The sequence below is a fragment of the Pyxicephalus adspersus genome, chromosome 11 (genome assembly GCF_032062135.1).
Source record: "Pyxicephalus adspersus chromosome 11, UCB_Pads_2.0, whole genome shotgun sequence".
Classification (NCBI taxonomy): Eukaryota; Metazoa; Chordata; class Amphibia; order Anura; family Pyxicephalidae; genus Pyxicephalus; species Pyxicephalus adspersus.
In genome coordinates, this window is record NC_092868.1 from 7,761,997 (window position 1) to 7,785,032 (window position 23,036).

A 23,036-nucleotide genomic window follows, 5' to 3' on the forward strand; every position below is an offset into this window, starting at 1 on the left:
TTCAAAGTGAGTATAGATGAGTTTGTATTTCCAGTATGTCACATCCACCACTTTTTGATATACTTCAAGGAACTAGAAAGCTTTAAGGAATTTTAAGGCACTAATTATAGAATGTCTCACAGAAATATATTTATTGTATCGCTACAAAATCAAAGATATATTTATGGTAACAAATGTACGTGGGATCTCACACAGTATTTGAAACATTTCACAAAATAAGCTTCCTGGGAACTAATGAAACTGGTGACATGCTTAGAAACAAACATAAGCAGTTATAAATACATACCCCACAACTTTACATATATAAAATAATGTATATATATATATATATATTTCTATACACCTACATTATATCTTCCATATGTTAAAACCAGATCAGCAGAAGACTACTACCAATTTCTTGTCATTAGATATCCAAGGGGGAGCCAAGTTGACAGTGCTGAAGTCCAAAATACCTACATAAACTTTTTAGAAGGGTCATGTCATGGGGTCTAAAGATCTTTCTGTACTGTAGAAATAATTACAAAATATCAGGTAGTGGAGGTGTTACTTATTTACAAAAACAGACAAGGATTGGAGGGGGACCGGCCAGAGCTGCAGACCACCAAAGACTTATTTGAAAAAAAAAAGAGTGGGCATGTGTGCTTACCCCAAAAAAAGTGAGAAGATGCGTGCCCGCCCAACTACACCCCTAACTAGAACTCACTGCTTTTGCCTATCTAATGTGCTATCTAACCCGCGCTGCCCTGAAAGTCCATGCCTGAATAATGATCTTTTTAAAATTTAAGGTGAATCTTTTTTTTTTTATTATTTAAAATTTACCATTAACAACTCTCATGAAATAAACCTTCTCCCAATTAACATCATTTTTATTTATTCTGCTGAGCTTTCCAAATTTTCTAAGAAAATTCAAAGAAGCAGAATTCAGCAATTCTACTCATCATCGCTTCTGTAGTGATTTAAAGCAATCTTGTCTTTTCTGAATAAACATGAATATGGTATAGGAGTTGTGGTGGGTTCCACTTATGACCTAAAATAAATAAAGTATGTTAATTAGTGCCAATCCCTAAATTATGAGAGGTACAGGATTTTGTTTCAAAACCTGTTATAGGTAAGAATATTATGAAACCAGAGAAAAGAGGTGTTTTTTTTACAAACAATATAGTTAATTTGGTGTGCAAATTATTTGGACAAAGCTCAGAAATTACATTAGAGGTGTTGTAGTATAAAATCAATCCATTTAACATCAGGTGGTGGGAGAGAAACAGGATTTCAGTTTTTGACACATTTAGATAATTGGTTTCTTCAGGTGATATGAGACCAAGAAATAGTGTGCCCACAGGAACGGCAGGCATTTTTATTATTATTATTACACAGTATTTATATAGCACCATCATATTACGCAGCACTGTACAAAGTCCATAGTCATTTTACTAGCTATCCCTCAAAGGGGCTCACAATCTAATGTCCCTACCATTGTCATATGCCATTAATACCGTCTACGTCATTTTTTGAGGGGTTGCCCAATAACCTAACTGCATGTCTTTGGAATTATTAGTTTGCTAGCAGGAGATTTTTGCTTTAGTTGAAGGAATGACATTTATGTAGCTGGCTCCACTTATGAGAACACAGGGTGAGGTAGAGTGGAAGTTGTCTGCCTTAGTTGGGTGAAGGGGTATATTATTATGCCCAGAGGTTTAGGGCTGCAAACCTGTAGTCCTTTTGGGGGTTAAGTCTTGGTAAGGACCTTAAATAGCTGCTCACTGAAGCTCCAGCCCCTGAAGCTCGGACAACTAGTGGACAACTAATTTGCACACTGAATTAAATTATATATTATTTGCCAAAAAAGAACAAAGCACCTCTTCCGGAGAAAAGATTTGCTTAGGATGTATGTTGTCCACATCCTTCTTTAACATGATGCTCTATTTAGTTTATGATGTGTATTTCATAATTCTGTCCACAATTATATAGTGCCAGAGATTCCAACTGACAAGAAGGGGTACGAGTGTCCAGCTTGTTCTTCGGTTGATACTAAATTATGTACTTCAAAAACAAATACAACCTGCAGAAAAGAAAGTGACAAATGTGTTATATATGTTGGGATGCTGAGAAAACCTGGTAAGTTTTTTTGTTTTGTTTTAATCTTCACAGTTTTTTTTATTATCTCTGCTTGAGTGTCTCCACTGTAGAATAGATGAGATATCCATAAATTCTAAATTTTTACAACAGGTATTGAAGAATAATCTTCTATAGAAAAATAGAAAAGAGTGATGACAGAAATAGTCTGTCTTTTTTTTATTATTATTTATTTGTAGCATTTTTGGCTGAATATAGAGCTATTTTTGTCCCAGGCAATTACAGTTGAGTCTGTTCCCAGCATCATCTACTAAACTTGTTAAGTAAAATAACACCTTAGTTTTAAACTGTTTTCCTACTAGTTTAAGGTCATGTCCCAGTAAAGGAATGCAGGTTAGAAATTCAACGTTTTGTTATAAAATTTAAAATTGGATTTCATTCCAAATAGACATGTAGGAGCATTTCTCAAGTTACAAAAAATAGGTATAGGGGGCAAAACCTGTTTAAATAGCAATCAAAGAGTTAATAAGGTATCAGCATATGACTTATTAGTATCCAGATTCTGACAGATACACAAGGTTTATTTTTTCAGTCAAACTAAAGCTTTTCTGTAATTATAGCCATTGCCCTTTGGCAAAACCAGTAACCTGCCCACCTCCAACAGGGACAAGGACAACCATTACAGAGGAGGGTCACATCCCCACAACATGACCCTACACACTGGTTGCTCCCTATTTGTGCAATGTAAAAAGCTCCCCCAACATGGATTGTGTTTAGTCAGTCCAGCAAAAGGGCAACCAGGGGCAGCTGTCCCTTGTTGTCTTCTTGCTGGTTTGGCTGAACGCTTCATACCAACTGACATTGTCCTCAGCTGCCCCTTAAACTGTACCTATCACCAATGTTTTTTTTTATTAAATACAATATAAAAGATCATCTAACACATCATCTAATTCATCTAATTTATCTAATGAAAAAATCAGCTTTTAAGTGGAAGGGAAGGACTACTTCGCTCTCATCTTTAGTGTTGGGGCAATAAAGACTGAACAGCCTCATGAGATACATAAGTCACATTTCCCAAGAAGTTGCGGGCTGTCCCTTCTGCACATGCCTGCTCTTTGCCATGCACAGAAGGGGCTTTCCTGGAATGTAAAAAAATAAGTTCCCGATCTCACTGCACATGCAGTTTTTCTTACATTTCCAGGAAGGCACATCTCCCTTTCTCACATTTGCACAGTGCAAGATCGGGTGACATAAAAAACAAGTCAACGTCAGAAAGATGAAGGAACACAGGATGGTACAAGGCTGACTGGACTAGGATCGCTGAGGGATTGACGGCTTTCAACCTATATTCAGTTATGTCATATTTTTATTTTCCTGCAACTGTGCAGTGAGGACCAATCTGCTGTAGGCTCACCGAGAAACTTGATTCTGGAAACATTGAATACATTATTGTGCTATTTTAAGGCCACTGAAATCTGTCTAATGGTCAGCAAAATAGTTATAGAAGCTCCATGTAGGTAGTGATCAGTTAAAAGCAGTGTATAATCTCATAAACCAATGAGCAGGAAGTAGATTTCAAACTTTCTGCCCCCACCTCCCCCAAATATATGTAGCCCCATCGAATCTATAAAATACAGAGGTTCATTTGTAACAGTACTCATTTGTTAACACCACTTTACCATGCTAACAACTAGGTGGTGGTGCCCAGTGTTCTTTCTGTTTATGAGAAAACAGAGAGATATGTAATTAGGGGCCAGGCATTCATATGACTTTGGCAGGTCACAAAACAAAACCCTCCACCCCCAACACTTTTTTTTAATACTTTACTGCAGTTTCCCCAAAGAGCACATTTGTAGAGATGTGACCATACCACTAGGTTTTAAATAAGACCCACATGCGTCCTTCCAGAATCCTGTAATTAATTGTTCATGTTTTGAATTGTCCCTTTAATAATGGATATTTTCTTTAATAGATGATGTAGAGATGAACTTTACAGCCCAGGGGTGTATTTCACATCAGGTTTGTACACATGACTTCTCCCAAATGGTTGGACTGTATGTGCATAATACCACAGATTTTAGGTGCTACAACCCCAGGAATAACTCAAGTCTGGAATATTCAGAAGAATGAAGTAATATATGGCAGGAAATGGACATACCATCTTCAAATAAAATTTAACCATGTCCTGCTGGCCAAATTTATTTAAGTATACTTACATGAATGTGCTGCATTATTTGCTTGGGATTTTAAGAAAGCTCTCTGCAAAGATGCTTTTAATACTGCAAGGTATTATGATTGAAAATACACTTACATATTTAAATATAATTTGATCTGAATAAAAATTGTGACAATTTTTACCTGAAAATACATACTTTGCCTTGAATATAAATATATTTGTCACTTGTAACAGCAGTAATCAATACCAATAAAATAACATAATTAAATATATCTATGTTGTGTTGTTTTTTTAAAGAAATATTTAAATGGGAAGAAAATGAAAAACACATTGATCAGTCTGTATATCAAACCCCTAATTGTTTAAAGATTAAAGTAGTTTGTACTTTTGAGTTGGTTGAGAAGTCACTTGTTCATTATTGTTGGCTACCACTAGATGGCACTGTGTCCTCATGGAAAGTATGTAACAAACTCATGTCTTTGATGACATGAATTTGATACACACTTTATAAAAAGGCACAGCAACATCTCAGGTATAGACAGAGATTCTTTTTCTTTTGGCATTTTCACAAAAATATCTGCACAGCACCCTGTACATTAAAATACATATACCATATCTTACATTACATATTTTCCAAACAGGGTCTAATCTGTCTTCTGAGTTTGTATCTCCAATCTTTTAATAATCAGGTAGTTAGGATGGTCGCTTTTCTTCCCATTATCCCTTCTTTCCCAACACCAATCTCTACCCTTCACCTTCTCCAAATAATCAACACCACACCATAACTTTTTTGGGGAATGGCCCAAAAGGCTGCTTTATTGCCATCTCCCTACCCTCTTTTACTTTATATTTTCAAATTATCACAACAATTTATATTTTACATAATACTCTCAACAAAATTAACAATGGTATATGATATAACAATATTATAACACCGAAATAGTGATAATATATGTTTATATACACCAAATATAACAATACAACTATATAACAACAATATATAACAAATATACCATAATTGTAATCTATACTGGTTGTAGGTCTTCAAGGGCAACGCTTCACCTACCAATGTATTTTTCCTTTTTTTGAAGGGGGAGGAGGTGGTTTGCACCACTCATACGTTATTGTTACCAGCTGCTCCATACTACCACTGGGATGGGAACAAAACCTTACTTGCAGTTCTCTTTTACCACTACCAGAACCAAAGACCATCAACTTCATTAAGGAGACGCTATGCCGTGATGACTCTTCCACCTTTTTAACCACACTCCTAATTTTGCCCCCCAGAACCTTTAACCACTCGCCTTTTAGTGCCTAGCTAACAGCCTCCACCCTTCCGTTTTACCATATTGCAACCCTGTTCTATTGTCCAGACATTTAAAAAATTTGGGTGTCACAGATCCCTGCAGGATCGGGGGATCTTTAACCCTTTCAGTGTCACCCACTTTGCAATCCCCTGCTGCAAGCACCATCTCTGCTTCTGGATCCAACCCTCTGTGCACATCCTGGTCCAGGTCATGTGATTCTCGTTAAGCTGTTCCCTTCCCTCAGACGAATAGGGTGTTCTGCAGACGCACTCCCTCTGCTGGCAGGCATGTGAACAATACCTGAGGCTATCCCATCACCAGCACTCCCCCTGCTGGTGGGGTTGGTGTTTGCGGCTCACATAAACTACACTCATCACATGGCATCCCCAATTTAAGGAAGTGGCCTGGCCACAGGAATTTGCCTGGACAAGGAGTTCCCTATGGTTCTACTACCAGGTTTCTACAGCTCCTGCCTCTGCGTACTGTTCCTGTGTACTGACTACGGATTGTTTACTGACGACTCTTGTTTGCTGTCTGTCCTGACCTTTAGCTTGCTTCCTGACAAATCCTGTTTGCTGCCTGCCCTGATCTATGGCTTGCCTGACTACTCTTTGTCATCATTCATTCTGATTCCACGTCCTGTTTCTGCCTGTCAGCAATCACCCGCCTCGGCATGCACGGGGGCCGCATACTGGCAATTGCCCACAGCGCAATATCCTCACCTCTAGAGACTCTGGTGAAGACCGGGAAGCTGCTTAGACGCGCCCTGTGCACTTCTCTACCAACTGAGCTGGTGACATAGAGGGTCCACCGTCCTGCCCCACAGTACCGAGACAACAGGAGACCATTGTCACATGTAGTACACAACCAGTACTTGGAAATGACTTCTATCATGCTTACCTTGCTAAAGAGCTGGGTCCTTTCTCCTTCTCATGTGGGCAGTCCAGGTTTGATCTACATCACCCCTCCTGTTTGTCATTGAAGAGATAGCCTGTTGATAGCCCCTGGCTATTTAGCTGGCTCAGACACAGCACTTAGTTTTCGGGCAATGTGTCTCCAGGCTACTGCCAAACCCCCAGCTTTACTGAACTATTTCCTGCTCAGCTGTTGCCATATTTCCTGTTTCCCTGTCCAGCTCCTTGTTGTCCAGTCTTCTGTTGCTTTGCTTGTTCCCTTGTTCAGTTCCTGTTTTGCTGTTCCAGTGTCCCCTGCCCCTTCCTGTCTCCTGCATTCTAATGCATCTTCAGTGACCCTATGTCATCATGGTTCCAGTCTCTTCCTGTGTCTCCTACGTCCTGCTGAGTTTTCAGTGAACCCCGTCTCAGCTGTGTCTCTTTGTTGCTTTTTAGTACTAGACCCCTGGATTTGTTTCTGACCTCCCCTGTTTGCTAACTGTCTCCACCCTAGCTATAATTGACCACTCTCTTGCTATCTGTTCTGCCAACCATGGAGCGCCCAAGGACCGCGACAGTCTGCAGCACAACACCTCTAGAGGCCCTGGAGAAGACAGTGCTGTTACTTAGACTCCTTTGGCCCTTGCAAGGGCTTGGCCCTGGCCCTTCCAAGGGCTCACACCCCTACCTAGCAGTGCATAGCACCCCCCTTGTGATTCTGTATATTCTAGTGAGACACCTACATTCCTTCAGAGTTTTTGTAGGTCTCCTGGCAGTTTTCCTGACTAGTTTTTGTACCGTTCTCCTAATAGGGAAATTCTATTTTTTTAGTAGTAGTATAATTCAGCATTTCCACTCATCACCAGTCCTGTAGTGTCCTAAAGCAATCATGTCTTGTCTGGATAAACATGAGCATTGGTTCCAGTGGCAATACAAATGAACAAGAACAAACAAAAAAGTCAAAATCTTATTTTTAAAACACCAGGCAAGTTTTTTATGTATTTATTTTATTTCATACTTGTCTGTTTTTTGCCTCGTTTGAGTGTCCCTCGTATAGAAAGAATGGGAAATTCAAAATTTTTAGTTTTTTACAAGAACATGAACTATTTTCTTTATAGAAGAGCTGAACTGTACAGCCCAGGTATATAGTTCAAGTAAGATTTTTTCACATGATTTTACCCAGACAGGTGGACTGTGTGCAAAATATTAGGGATTTTAAGTGCATCACCCTGAAATTAAACCTTAACCAGGTGTGCAATATTCAGAAGAATGAAGTGATATATGGCAAGAAATGAAAATATCATATTAAAATTAAAACTAAACCATGTCCTGCTGGATTGTCATGCTTGGGTAGACGAAGCATCTAGGGGGCGCTATGGCTTGCACAGAAGTGATGTGAGCTCTGAGAAGGGCCAAGGTGCAAAGTCTAAGCAGCAACCAAATCTTCACCAGAGCCTCTAGTGGTGAGAATGTTGCACTGCTGGATACTGCCAGGTTGCAATCATTGGGCACACAAGGGTGAGTCAGGTCACAAGCCATGGGTCAAATAGCAGGTATCTAGGAGACAGACACCAGTGACATGGTTGTAGGGTTTACAGAATGGCAGTGGGGGCCAAATGCTTAAAAGTTGTATTTATAGTTGAACATTCTGATATAATGTACAAATAAGTATTTATTGTACTACACCTTTTATAAGCTCATTGAAATAAAGCAAACTAAAAATATCAGTACTATATATTTGAAGATTGAAAACACAGTTTTAGAGAGGCCAGTAGCCGTAAGAAATTTGGCACAGGTCTTACATTAGGTGTGGGAGACCTAGCCGAGGGGTGTTAAGGGTTAATAAAATGTAGTAAGGATAGAGGGGCCTGTGCTAGTGTGGAGCGTGGGTTAGGAGTGAAAAAGGGCTTGACGGAAGTGAGAACAAATTTCTGTTAGAACATAGGTAGTGAGAGGAAATTTCAGGGCCTCTTAGTCCAGCTTAGGAGACAGAGTCTTCTTTGGGCGAAGCCTGGCTTCATGCCAGAGTAGTTGAGGGTGGGGGGAAGTGGATTATGTTAATCTTTCCCCTCGGTTAGGTTAACAGGGTTGCAACCTCAGGGGCACAGGCCATCAGTGTGCCTGGGGAGCCTGACCCCCCCCCCCATTTTTCAGGGGACTCAAGGGATACCTGGGGACCCCCTAAGGGCCCCTTCTAGCTAGCAGCTGGGTTTAGGGGGTCTCAGACAAGGAGTAGTCTAGGGACAAATCCCCTATCCATTGCTGAGTTTTGGGGTAAGGACTGCAGCTGTCAGGGTGGGCAGCCCCTGATCCCGTATGAGAAGGGCCTACAGGCCTGGGGCCTCTCTTGAAGCATGGGTCCCTTCATATTGTTGGTCCCCTCTGGCCAGCTGTGTTGCACGCAGGGGAAGCGACCGACAGGGAGCGCAGCCCCCGATCTACTGTAAGCAGGCCTGGGTTGTGTAGCCCTTAACTGAAGCCATGGACTCACGTGATACTAGTGCCCAGCAGATGGCTTCCAAAGATTCGATGGTCCAGAGCTCGCTAGTGGCAATGGCCTCTCCTGCCCCCCAGGCATGGTCCAGACCCAGGAGGCACTTTTTCTATTGTCTAATGGGACAGTGCTTGCAGGATCCCCAGGACCAAAAGTCACGTCACTGGTGACATGGCCAGGTCACCAGTACATGGAGCTCCCCTTTAGTTAGGGGAGCTCCCTTCTATTATGCGGAGCTGGGCACCAGTAGCGCTGCAGGGTCCCAGGGACCAGTTTGTGGCCTGGAGGGAGGGGGGATGGTGTACGGGGATCACGTTGTGGGGAGGATAGAGGTTAGAACAACATGGGAAAAGGTGGGTTTGGATGGTGTCAGGCAGGGTAACCTGGTGGGTGGGGGGTCCCTTTGAGTGTGGGGGGCAGGTATAGTGGGGAGTACAGCGTGGCTTGTAGGTTGGTAAGGAGGTTGCGGGCTATTTTGTAAGGTGTGCGGCGGGGGTCACATACAAGGGGGGTGGTGGAAGGAAAGGTTAGAAGTGGGGAACTTGATGTCCAGAGGGAGAAAACAGGAGGGGGGTTTGGTTGGCGTCAGGCAGGGTAACCTGGTGGGTGGCGGGTCCCTCTGGTGGGTGGGGGCTCCCTTTGAGTGTGGGGGGGCAGGTGTGGTGGGGAGTGCAGCATGGCTTGTAGGTTGTTAGGAGGTTGTGGGCTATTTTGTAAGGTGTGCGGCGGTGGTCACATACAAAGGAGGCGGTGGAAGGAAAGGTTAGAAGTGGGGATCTTGAAGTCCAGAGGGAGAAAACCGGAGGGGANGGGGGGGTTAGGGGCGTGCAATGCAGCTACTGTTAGGCCAAATAGATATGGAGGGGTTGTCACAGGGACGATTGCTAGATTACCTTTGGAGCTATTTAATTTTGATAGCAGTCGGGTAGATAGCTGACCGATAGAGAATAGAGGTTGTTAACTTGGAGGAGGGTTTAGGTTCAGCTAGGAGGGCTCATGTGTGGTGGGGCACACTGGCCTGTAGTTTTTTTTCAAGTAAGATGGTGGTGGAGGAGGTAAAAAGTGGTGAAAAGTGGAATGGCGCTTGGAAGGCAAATCGGGGTTAAGACAAGTCCTTGGTGTCAGTACAGGGGGTTGATATGCTATAATTATCCCTAGTGTCAGTACTCAGGACGGTACATACTGTTAATCCTTGGTGTCAGTATTGAGGACGGTAAATACTATTACTCCCTGGTGTCAGTGCTGTGGATGGTATACATTGTTTCCCCTAGGTGTCAGTGCGGTGGGATGAAATTTGCTATTATTCCCTGGTTTCAGTACTGTGGGATGGTATATTCAATTTATCACAGGTGTCAGTGATGGGGAATGGTATTTTTTTAGTTCCCCCTGGTGTGAGTATTGGGGGATGGAATAAACTATTTTGCCCTGCTGTCAGTACAGTGAGATGGTATTTGATATTACTCCCTGGTTTCAGTGCTGTGGGATGGTATAGTGTATTAATCCTTGGTATCAGTACAGTGGGATGTTATTTGCTATTACTCCTGGGTGTTGGTGGGGTACGGTCAGTCAGTTAGCATGGGCAGCTGGTGGTTACTAGACATGGGTGGCAGAATTTGCCTTTGGACTGGGAGGGAATGATTTTGTTTGTGGCGAGGGATCCTCTGTGGTGGGGTCTCCCCCTCTATGGGGAACAGATGATTATGGCTCCTGAGGCAGTGCTGGGTCCTGTTGGGTGCGGATTTTGCCTTGTGAGACCTGCAGCCTAGTTGTTTGGGTGTAAAACTGGGAGTATGGAGTTTGATAACATTATGGATATTGTTGTTATGGTTATGTATTAATAAAAGGGGGGAATATGGTTGTGGGTTAAATAGGTTATATTCAATGTAATATGTTTGCGTTATATAATCCCTGTTAAGTAATAATATTAAGAATGGAGTGTTATGTTATGTTAATGTATGCTTGCATATCAAAATTGTAAATGTATTTATGTATTTGGCATTTTTTTATTATTGGATATTGTTAAACACTTGAAAGGTTTATTTATTTAATGGTGTTTATATAAACGGCAGCTTGCCAGCCAATTTAAATCCAAGAATGGTGTCTGGGTATTTAATGTTGGGGGAGTGGTCGGTAAGCAGGTGGGGGGTCAGGGGAGGAGGAGGTTCTGATGGTGGTGGTGAAGGAAAGTCCGAGCTACACTTGTCATGATGTTTGACTGCTAGTCTCAAGAGATTTGGAGAGGGATTAAGAAATGTCACCCAGTGATAGAGTGCTGAAAAGAAAGACAAAGAAAGTATTTCCTTTAACCCATTTAGGTCAGTTGGAAAATCTGGTGGTGGTTTGTTCTGGTCACAAGAGTAAGCATTACAGAAGTTTGGAAAAAAGGTGGAACTCTTTACACTGGTTGGGGGACATTTTACTGGTTTAATGGGCAGTATGGAAAAGCTGCAAACCCTGAGATGATACCATCAAATTAATAGTCAACATTTATTTTAGAACTGCAAATGCACTGGCAGTTCAGTTTTATTTTGATGACTGCTGTGTAACACATCCCTTAGCACTTAGGACCCTTTCACTCCTGTGGTGTGAAACTGTGCAGTTGACTTCTTCCGGGCAAACAACAAATCTTGCTGTGGTCCCAGAGACTGTAAACCCCACTAAAGGTTACCAGATCTGCACAGGGCTTCAAAAAAAAAACAACTGTGTGACTTGTCACCTTCAGGAACTGCACTGCAATCTACCATTTACTTGGATGGGAGCGGATGGGACTGCAGTTGGGCCTGTGGTAGAACACTAGGGCTCACCATGGGTAACCCTAACACTACAGTCCCTCCCTGGCCTCCAGTAAGCCCTAAATCTCCTCTAAATACAATTGCCAGTCCTGGTCCCCAGAAATCCTAAACAATCTCTAACTGTCCCAACAACAGAATACTAAGTTTTGATTAATAATATCAGATTTTTGTTCTGGGCTAATTTAGCTTTAACATAAATGAGAACAGCAACAATAATTGGAAACCAGATTACTCTCTTATAGCTGAAAGCGACATAAACAATTAATATTGGATAAAATTCAAATCTAAAATTTACAAATGACGTATTAATAATTGTTCATGGCTAATGGCTGGAGAGACAGCTAAATGGTTTTACCTTTAGGGCTGGACTAATACACCCAGAGCTAGTTTACTATAGAAGCAAATACTGAGTGTAATTGTGTACTTTCCAGGTATTATTTATGACGCAAGTTTGTGCAAATGACTGGGATATGTCTGTAAATATTACTTTTAAATATAGCACATTTATTTCTCATTGTGCAATTTGCTAAATAGGAAAGAAATCTTAGCTCCCCGCAACCATTTACACCAGATAAATGCCAAGGCTTGGGGATCGCAGACATCATTGTAGACACTTTGGAAGATCACTACCGTCAAGGACATTCAGAAAAACAAAATGAAGACTTTTATCCTCATGCTCATTCTTTTCACCTTCAGTTTTTCACTAGGTAAGAAGATTATGTTTATTAATGTTGCAAATTTCCTAAAATGACCCATTTATACCTTATCAGTGTCTTGTGGTCCATTACTGTGTGTTGGGTTAGCACATTCATTCTAAATTGGTTTCCAATGCACCCAGTGTCTAGAAAACTGAATCTGAACTTTTTGTATCCATGGCACGCACCAAATTGCAGGATTTTTTTTACTGTGTATTGTGGTTCTCTGTAACCTAGGTCTATTTCCTAAAGGAACCATTGTGGTATTGAATCACATTTTCATTCTGAATGTATACTCTTCCTAATAATGAATTTATTTGATAAAACAATTTCTAAACCAAATGCACAAAACAGAAAATGGGTAAGCAAATACAAAGTTAACATACCATTTACCAATAATTTTACTTTCATTACGTTTGGTTGACTGAACAAGTCCTGAAAAAAAACCTTTTACTTTGTAAAAATTTGATCTTTAGAGACATGGAAAATGAAGGGAAGTTTTATACTACACAAAGGCAGATTTTAATTATGGATCCAAATTCCAACCAATAAAACAATTGGATCTGAAGTAAATATGGCAAAGAGAATTTACCAATCAACCAATTGCAACACATCAATTAGTTTCAACTAACTATAGATTAGTATTATTAGTATTATAAAAAAAAATCATGCATATGGAAGCAGTGTTTTGGGGCTTCCAACTGATTAAATGATATTAATTGGATTGGTTGGTCAAGCAATATTAATTAAAAAAAAAAAAGATTTTGGCTGGACATAGCTTTAGCCCCAGCATTGCCCTCTGTGCACCAGCATGATTTTTATGTAACTGTTGATGCCACAAGAAGCATATTAAAAAAAGCAATACTGGGAAAATTCCAACATACTTTGCATTTTTATTTTGTGGGAGATGCTGCAAAAAGTATTGCCTGCATTAGAATGACTGGTCTAATCAGTGAAATATTCTGTACTATAGATACACAGACATGTGACATGGCTAACTACTAATCATATTTTGTATGTTTTAGATGTGGCTTGTGGTGTCATGTGTTATAAATGCGAGGGTCGAAATACTGATACATGTACTGGAGAAAAACATCAATGCCCAGAGGGCAGCGTTTGTATGACCGTCTCTCAACTTGATGTATACAGTAAGCATTTTATCTTCTATCTCTTCAATTAATTGAAAAACTGTACAGGTAGTCCCTGGGTTACATACGAGATAGGGACTGTAGGTTTGTTCTTAAGTTGAATTTCTATGTAAATCAGAACAAGTATATTATTTTAATAAATGCAACTAGGACAGATGTTTGTTTCAACATATTATTATGCAGCGTGGTGTCAGTTACTGTATAAAATCCCTAATGTGAGTTAATCACAAACAAAGCAAAAACAGAAAATACTTTTACAGAGCCTAGACATTCATTAAATTCTGGAGCAAGCTGTGCTTTGATATGAAAAAATAAAAAAAAACAACTCGAGTTTGTTTTATCATTAAGGAGTTACAGGAGGCTACAGAAAGAGCTCACTCCTATAAGATCACCCACAACCTCTGCAAGTCATGCAAAGTGCCCCCCCCCCCCCCTCCCAGCTACCGTTCTGCACACAGTGTACAGGGAAGCCATTCGTATCTAGGAGGCATCCGTATGTCAGATGTACTAACCCGGGGACTACCTGTAGTCCATTTAATCTGAACACCAGGCACAAGAAAAGGTATTCTTCAAAAAACTGTAGTCCAAGAACCATTGCTATCCATAATTTTTTGAGTGCTAAACTTGCATTATTGTGGTTATTGATCTTAATATCCAATGTTCACTTTCATCACACAAAGAACACTAAAAATGTGTACTAAAATTTTAGTTATATGATTTCTTTTATATATTATACTGGTATTCTGATTGTTTTTATTTTTCTTTACCCTTTGGATGTTCTCCTTCTTGTCCTTTTTTTCAGAATACCCCCTTATCCTATTAGTATATATACGCCTTTCCCCTTTTAACCCTTTCCTGATGACTCTCCTTTCCTCTTTCTTGAGCCCCACCTTGTGTTCCTTCATGCCCCACATGTTAACTTTATTGTCTTTTATTTAAACATTTTCATTCTGTAGACCGTTTGATAACTACTATCTGTGTTGACGTTTGATGATTCATTAAAGCGGACATGAACTAAAATGTTTACCTTACACAAAAGGATAGAGAAAGGGTTTAAAACCCTTTCTTTAAAAATAAATGGGGCTAAGCCCGTGCCCTTTCTGTCTTAATCACTGAATGGGAGTGCAAAGCCTCCAGGGATACGCATCATGCATTACAGCAGGCTTGTGGCTGCTCCTTCTGTGCATGTCCGATCTCCAGATGCTTGTTCTTCAATGGAGCATTCTTTGTTTTCCTATCTACCTCACCCAATCTTGTGACTTCGCAGAGAGAGATCAGGTACGTATGAAAAAAGGCAAAAGAAAGGGAAATAAGACTTTAAAGGAGGAAGCACTGAGATGAAGGATGATTCCAAGACGACGTGGGACCCAATCTAGAAAACCTCCAGAGGGATTGACAGATCTGCGAAGGTAAAGGTGAGTGAGTTTTTATTCCCGGTTAATTTTTCTGCACTTTTAATGAAGAAATATTGAAATGTCAAAGTGCTTAACTTCTGTTACAGTTGTTTTTTATTTATTTTTATGCTGAAAACGTTTTAATAAATGGAATTTTTTTTTTGTAGACGGAACCTACCATTCTGTTCAGAGACGTTGCTCTCTTAACTTGCCTTGCAATACTACACAGTATGCTTTTGCCAATGAAAACACTACTTTTGACATTGTAATAACATGCTGTGAAGGAGATCTCTGCAATGACGGGCCATTTCAAAGTGAGTATAGCTGAGTTTGTATCTCCAATCTGCCACAGCCACCACTTTTTGATATAGTCCAAAAAACATGAAGGCATTAGGGAATTTTAAGGCACTATAGAACGTGTCACACAAATTAGTTGTAATTTTCAACAAAAAAATTGTATTGCTAAAAAAAAATCCAAGATATATTTATGGTAACAAATGTAAGTCCAATCTCACACAGTGTTCAAAGTGTTTTTCAAAATAAGCTTTCTTTGGACTAATGAAACTGGAGTCTTGTTTAGACTATTCAAACTAACATAGGCAGTTATAAATATATACCTTACAATTTTACATATTAGAAAATGTAAAATATAAATTTTTCCATAAACTTACATGATAACTTTCATATATTAAGACCAGATCAGCTGAAAACTACTACCACAATGTTTTGGCATTAGAGATCCAAGGGGGAGCCAACTTGGCAGTCTGGGTGTCCACAATGTCTGCATAGATGTTTTAAAAGGGCCATGTCATGGGGTCTAAAGGTCTTTCTGTACTGTAGAAATAATTATAAAATATCAGGTCGTGGAGGTGCTCCTCATATTTATGGAAACAAAAGAATCCTCGATGAAGAGGTTGCAGGGGGAACTTGCACTGATGACTTGACTTAAGGCTGTCATCAATCAGGGCATAGGCAGATCCAACACTCTCATTTAGTGTTCCTGTAACCTCTTCAACTGGAATTTTGTTTTTCATTCCTCGAGGTTTTGGATGCAGCTGAACGTTCGAAGCTCTCTGCATCCCTCACATTAGTATGGATATTCTCAAACATTTCAATCCATTTATAAACCCTTCAATGAAACAGAACTTTATCCTCATATAGAACATCACAGCCCCAATAAAGAAAAGAAAAGAAAAGGGGTTGCAATTAGCTGTACTATGACCATTCACTGCCTTTGCCTGTCAAATGTGCAGATTTTTTTTTTTTAACCCGCCCTGCTGTGAGAGTCCTGAAGAAGATACCATGGTGTCAGCCACAGTGGGGGGCATAAAATCCTCAGGTAGTTGAATTTGACAATGGATCTATGTTGCTGATCAAATAGGCTGGGTCTATTTCTGGCAAAACAAACCTCCATATATTTTGCTGTACTGTTGAAAGAAAGCATATGGCTTGGGATGGTAAAGGATTAGGAGACACATAGACATGACCCTCTTTAGTGGCCATCCATATTGATCTTTTTGAAATTTAAGGTGAATCAATTTTTTTAATAATATAAAATCTACTATTTACAAACCTTACAGCATCGTCTTAAAATGATTTGCGAATTGTTCCTTGAAGTCCCATCCAATAAACATCTCCCCAGTTAACATTATTTTTTATTTATTCTGCTGAGCTTTCCCCATTTTCAAAGAAACTTTTTTTAGGCATAATTCAACAATTCCACTCATCATCACTTCTGTAGTGATACCATGACTTTTCTAGATAAACATGAATAGGGTATGGGGGTTGTGGTGGGTTCCCCTTATGACTTAAAAGAAATAAAGTATAAAATAATAATGAATAAAGAATGTACATTAATTAGTATCAAACCCTATTACAGGTAAGCATTTATGAAACCAGGGAGAAGAGGTGTTTTTTGGCAAACAATATATCATTTAATTTGGTGTGCAAATTAGACAAAACTAAAAATTACATTAAAGTTTTATAGTGGAAAATCAATCTAGATAACATCAGGTGGTGAGAGGGTAACTAGGTCTCAGATTCGCCATTAGAGCTTAAAGAGCTGCTCTGATCACATAGGCAGGTCAAGCGGCCTATTTAACCCATGAAGCGTGCTCTCCTTACCAAGACCTAACTAACTAATTTGCACACTGAATTAAATGATATATTGTGTGTCAAGAAACAATAAAAAAACAAGTGGATCATGTATCACCTATTCTTCTTGAGTGAAGATTTGCTTCTGATGTCAGTTGTCCATGTCCTTCTTTATCATTACGTTCTCTTTCTTATATGTTACTCTTTTCTTGTCCAAAATTATAAAGTGCCAGAAATTCCAATTGTCAAGAAGGGATATGAGTGTCCAGTTTGTTCCTCCGTTGATATTAAACTATGCACTGCAAAAAGAAATACAACCTGCAGAAATGAAAGTGACAAATGTGGTGAATTTGTTGGATTGTTGAAAAGACCTGGTAAGTTTTTTTTTATGTTCTGTTTTTAATCCTCGCTGTTTTTTTATGATATATATATATATATATATATAAAATTTTACAGAATAAGAACAGGTTATGAGGGATAATCTTCTATAGAAAAATAGTAAAGACTGACAGAAAAAGGGCAAGTGATCCATCAAGTCTACCCATTTTTTTAATAAATGTTTTCTATTTTTGTCTTAACATAGGGCTATGTTTGTCCCAGGCATTTACAGTTGAGTCTGTTCCTAGCATAAACTACTATAATCTTTAAGTAAATAATACCTTAGTTAGTTGTAAACTAATTTTCCATCATAGTCATGTCCCTGTAAAGGAATGTAAGTCAAAATTCCCGAGTTTTGAACTTGTTAAAATTCCAACTGTCTTACTTGCGTCCACTTAGAATACAAACAGTGAGTAGATTTACACAAGTAGAGAGTGTTACATTTAATCAGTTTTGTCATTAGGTGTTTATGTTTTACTGGATTGTCCATTTAATAATGAATATTTTCTTTTATAGATGGTGTAGAGCTGAACTTTACAGCCCAGGGGTGCGGTTCTCATCATGTTTGTACACATGACTTCAGCCAATTGATTGGGTGGTATGTGCAAAGTACCAAAGATTTTAGGTGCTATGACCCCAAGAAAAACTCAAGTTTGGAATATTCAGAAGAATGAAGTGATATATGGCAGGAAATGGACATGCCATCTTAAAATAAAATGTAACCATGTCATACAGGCAAAAAATTATTTTAGCATACTTGCATGAATGTGCTGCATTATTTGCTTGGGTTTTCAAAATTTCTCTGCAAAGAGCCTTTTAATACTCTAAGAAACATAACTGAAAATATACTTACATATTTAAATACAAATTGATCTGAATATAAATTGTGCTACTATTTTACCTGAAAATACATGCTTTGTCTTGAATATAATCCTAGGCCACAAAATGTATCTCTCAATGCTAATTTTCAAAACAGTAATCAATACCAATAAAAGTAACATGAATAAATATATTTATTATGTTTTTTTTACGAATTATTTAAATGTTAAGAAAATGACATATTTTATTTTAAGTAGCTTGTACTTGAGTTGGTTATGATGAATCACTTGTGCATTATTGTTGGCCACCACTAGATGGCACTGCATCCTCATGGAAGTTATGTAACAAACTCATGTCTCATGTCTTTATTGAAAAGAATTTTAAACACACTGTATAAGAAGGCACAGCACCATCTTATAGTGTGACCCAGGTATAGACGTACATTCTTTTTCTATTGGCATTTTAACAAAAAATATCTGCATAACACTATGCTACAAACATTACTTACAGCTACCATCCCTATGTTCCTCTAGTAAACTCCCTTGTGGGAATCACATAGGTAATTATATTCATGATTGAGTGTTTTTGTAGATTGTCTCAACCCAGGTTTCTGGTGGACTACAGCTTTAAATGCCTATTTTGACATTTTTTGGTCAAATCAAGACAATTTCCATATGCAAACTACTGTGTGATACTGTATGATGCAGTTATATACAGTATTGTGAGGTTCCTCCAGAATACAAAATAACTTTAGGCAGAAAAAGCCACGACTAAACAAAGCTAAACAGTGAACTATTCAAAATGGCATCACCAAAGTTCAGTCTAAACCTCTCAACACCAGCAATCCTCTTTACTAATAACCAGAGACAGGTCTGAAGAAACACCCAAATCTCCCCCCAAATTACCATCAACAAAGTGGAATGGATGTTAGAGGCTGTTCCTATTTAATCACATATATCATATTCTTTAGGATAAAAACATAATTTATTCAATTATTGAAAAAGAGGAATACACTTTTTATATTACATATATGATATAAATTCGGTCTTAATAAAGATTTGACATGCCTGGCAGAATCTGCTTCTGCGGGAATATTGGGACTGACATCATATTTCAAAATCATATAATCTGTATGTTAAAAACAGTAACATTGTTAACTGCCACATAAACTTTTGATGGTCTAAGATTGGGCTAGACCAATATTGCTGATGTCTGTAGGCAAAGATAGATCATGTAAATTTTAAATAAGTCTCAAAGAGTATATAAATCTGTTCCGCTAAAAATATCTGTTCCAAAATACTTACCTTCTGTTACAGTCTGTCTTTATTCATTTTTGGAATGCTTTTTAATAAATTGAATTTTTTTTTTGTAGACAAAACCTATCATTCTTTTCAGAAATGTTGCTCTCTTAACGTGCCTTGCAATACTACGCAATATAGTTTTGCCAGTGAAAACATAAATTTTACCATTGCAGCAACATGCTGTGAAGGGGATCTCTGCAATTTTGGGGATTTTCAAAGTGAGTAAAGCTGAGTTTGTATTTCTAGTATGTCACATCCACCAGTTTTTGATATACGTCAAGGAACTAGAAAGCTTTAAGGAATTTTAGGGCACTAATTATAGCATGTCTCACACAAATATATTTATTGTATCGCTACAAAATCAAAGATATATTTATGGTAACAAATGTACGTCTGATCCCACACGGTATTTGAAACATTTCAAAAAAGAAGCTTCCTTGGAAATAATGAAACTGGCGTCATGTTTAGAAACAAACATAAGCAGTTATAAATACATACCCCACAACTTTACATATTACAAAATATATATATATATAATACCTACCTATAATACCAAAATACCTACATAAACTATTTAGAAGGGTCATGTCATGGGGTCCAAAGATCTTTCTGTACTGTAGAAAGAATTATAAAATATCAGGTAGTGGAGGTGTTACTTATATTTACAAAAAGACACGGTGTGGGGGGAGGGGGAACGGCCAGAGCCGCAGCCCACCAAAGACTGAAAAAAAAAAGAGTGGGCATGTGTGCTCACCCCAAAAAAAGTGAGGGGATGGCATTCCCACTCGTGCACACCCAACTACACCCCTAGCTAGAACCACTCACTGCTTTTGCCAATCAAATGTGCAGATGTTGTTTTCTAACCCACGCTGCCATGAAAGTCCATGCCTGAATAATGATCTTTTTAAAATCTAAGGTGAATCTTTTTTTTAATTATATAAAATGTACCATTTACAACTCTCATGCCATAAACCTCTTCCCAGTGAACATCATTTTTTATTTATTCTGCTGAGCTTTCCAAATTTTCAAAGAAAATTCAATGATAAATAATTCAGCAATTCTACTCATCATCGCTTCTGTAGTGATTTAAAGCAATCTTGTCTTTTCTGGACAAACATGAATATGGTATAGGAGTTGTCGTGGGTTCAACTTACGACCTAAAATAAATAAAGTATGTTAATTAGTGCCAATCCCTAAATTATGAGACGTACAGGATTTTGTTTCAGAGCCTGTTAGAGGTAAGAATAATTTGAAACCAGAGAAAAGAGGTGTTTTTTTTTTACAAACAATATAGTTAATTTTGCCAATTAGAACCCATAGAAGCCCATAGAACAGGAGGAAAGGCGGGTCACGGTGTCAATGTGAAGGCCTCACATACCAGGCCTAGACATCGCCACGTACATGAAGAGATTTTGCACCATGCTGAGGTAGCCGACCCGAATTCTGGACGCCAACAGCTTCTGGACTGGTAAGTGGACCCTCACCTGCAAACTCAGGGGAGACGCCACCACAAGGGACCTCCTGCACTTGCTGCAGTGCATAAATCTTGGCCCATGCCCCGGAATCCTCCACTATAAGGACATGCCACGGACCTGCAGAAGGGGCGGAGCAGCAGGTTACATAAGGAAGGACTGCCCCGCAGTGTTTTGCAGACTCTGCCGTGCCACAGGGCACGAGTCCAAGGATTGCCCTAGGACTAAGATCTGTAACCTCTGCTGGGAAAGAGACCACCTCTACCGGGAATGCCTCAAGAGGACACGTTCCTATGCAGGGTTACTCAGAGGCACAGGACACGGAGGCAAAAACAGCACACATGACAGCAGAGGGGGACCATCCAACAGAGGTGAGCATAGGCCCCAGATGCTCAAGGGCAGCCCGCTTCCCAACCAGCTCGTCCCAGACCCTCCTCCTCCAACCCCAGACCCCACACCGCCCAGCATCCCACTGCCCAGTCCCCCACCCAGGCCACCCGACCAAAATCCTCCCCCAGGCCCACTGGACATGGCCCTAAACCCCGACTTCTGGTCGTAGACGGCTCGTGGGCAGGAGGGCCCGTTAGGCTCATCAATGTGTATGCCTCCCCTGAAAAGAATGAGTGGCTGGAACTTTTCCAGACCCTGAGGACCCAATTCGCAACCACCAGGGCAGTAATAATGGGCGGTGATTTCAACTGCCCAATAGAGGAGAACGGGCGCAGCTCTGGCAAAGTTGGACGTTACCTCCCACCTTCTCAATGAGATGGTGGCGTAAGCTTCCTTGAAGGATGTCATAGGCTCAATCGGAAGCGGCGCCACAAACTACTCCTGGTGCCGCCCCGATGGATCCGTCCGCTCAAGAATAGACTTCATCTTTATATCGAGAGAGGTAACGTACAACAGGCACTCCATGGTTCCCTTCTTCTTCTCAGACCACAGGGCCATTCTCTTTCAGGGGGACCTCAGCAAGGGCTTTGGCCCAGGCCCGGGCTCCTGGAAGCTGAACTGCGCCCAGCTGGGGAAGGAGGAACTGATGGAGGAACTGAGGGGTGAGTATGTCAATTGGAGGGAGGACAAGGAGCATTTTGAGAAAGTGAGTGATTGGTGGGAGTTTGTGAAAGTCAAGCTTCTTTCAAGCGAGGGGATGCCAACAGGTGTGTGCTAGGAAGAGAGAATTTAGGAGACTGCAGCGTGAGCTGCAGTCCTTGCAGGACCTCTACCACTGTGGCTGGGACTTTAGGTGAGACCTGAAAGAGACCAAGAAGCGCTTGAAACAGCAGTTTGAGGAGGATGCCAGGCGCATCATCTTCCATTCCAAGGTGGAGCATCTCGAGGAAGGTAAGAAGTGCAACTATTTCTTTTTCAGGCAGCTCCACTCCGGCCACACCCCCCTCACCAAGCTGCGGGACTCGACCAAAACACTCCGGAAAGCTAAGCCAGAGGGGATGGAAGGGGTCAGCGACCCTCTACTCACCAAAAGAAACAGATGACGAAGCTGCGAACCAGTTCCTGTCAGGTATCACCAACACCCTCGATCGTGCAGGTGCAGCGTCCACGGACGCCTCCCTCACTTTAGAGGAGTTAAACTCTTTAAGTAAAATAACACCTTAGTTAGTTTTAAACTGTTTTCTTACTAGTTTAAGGTTATGTCTCAGAAAAGGAATGTAGGTTAGAATTCCAACTTTTTGTTCTAAAATTTAAAATTCGATTTAATTCCAATTAGACATGTAGGAGCATTTCTCAAGTTACAAAAAATAGGTATAGGGGGCAAAACATGTTTAAATAGCAATCAAAGAGTTAATAAGGTATCAGCATATGACTTATTAGTATCCTGATTCTGACAGATACACAAGGTTTATTTTTTCAGTCAAACTAAAGCATTTCTGTATTTGTAGCCATTGCCCTTTGGCAAAACCAGCCACCTGCCCACCTCCAACAGGGACAAGGACAACCATTACAGAGGAGGGTCACATCCCCACAACATGACCCTACAC

At 39.9% G+C, this 23,036-nt stretch overlaps 1 protein-coding gene across 1 annotated transcript; it reads left to right on the top strand.

Annotated features, from left to right (window-relative positions):
• The first annotated feature begins 12,312 nt into the window (after nt 1–12,312).
• LOC140341404 (phospholipase A2 inhibitor CNF-like) lies at nt 12,313–18,425 on the top strand. The gene is made up of 5 exons (XM_072427138.1): nt 12,313–12,445; nt 13,459–13,581; nt 15,143–15,289; nt 17,297–17,443; nt 17,964–18,425. Exons 1-5 carry the CDS (start codon nt 12,394–12,396, stop codon nt 18,119–18,121), a joined length of 627 nt encoding a protein of 208 aa, XP_072283239.1. The 5' UTR covers nt 12,313–12,393; the 3' UTR covers nt 18,122–18,425.
• The last annotated feature ends 4,611 nt before the right edge of the window (nt 18,426–23,036 follow it).

Coding starts and splice junctions, on each gene's coding strand:
- LOC140341404 (XM_072427138.1), top strand. CDS start 12,394: ATGAAGACTTTTATCCTCATGCTCATTCTTTTCACCTTCAGTTTTTCA. Junction 13,582..15,142: donor CTCTCAACTTGATGTATACA/GTAAGCATTTTA, acceptor TTTTTTTTGTAG/ACGGAACCTACCATTCTGTT. Junction 17,444..17,963: donor TGGATTGTTGAAAAGACCTG/GTAAGTTTTTTT, acceptor TTTCTTTTATAG/ATGGTGTAGAGCTGAACTTT.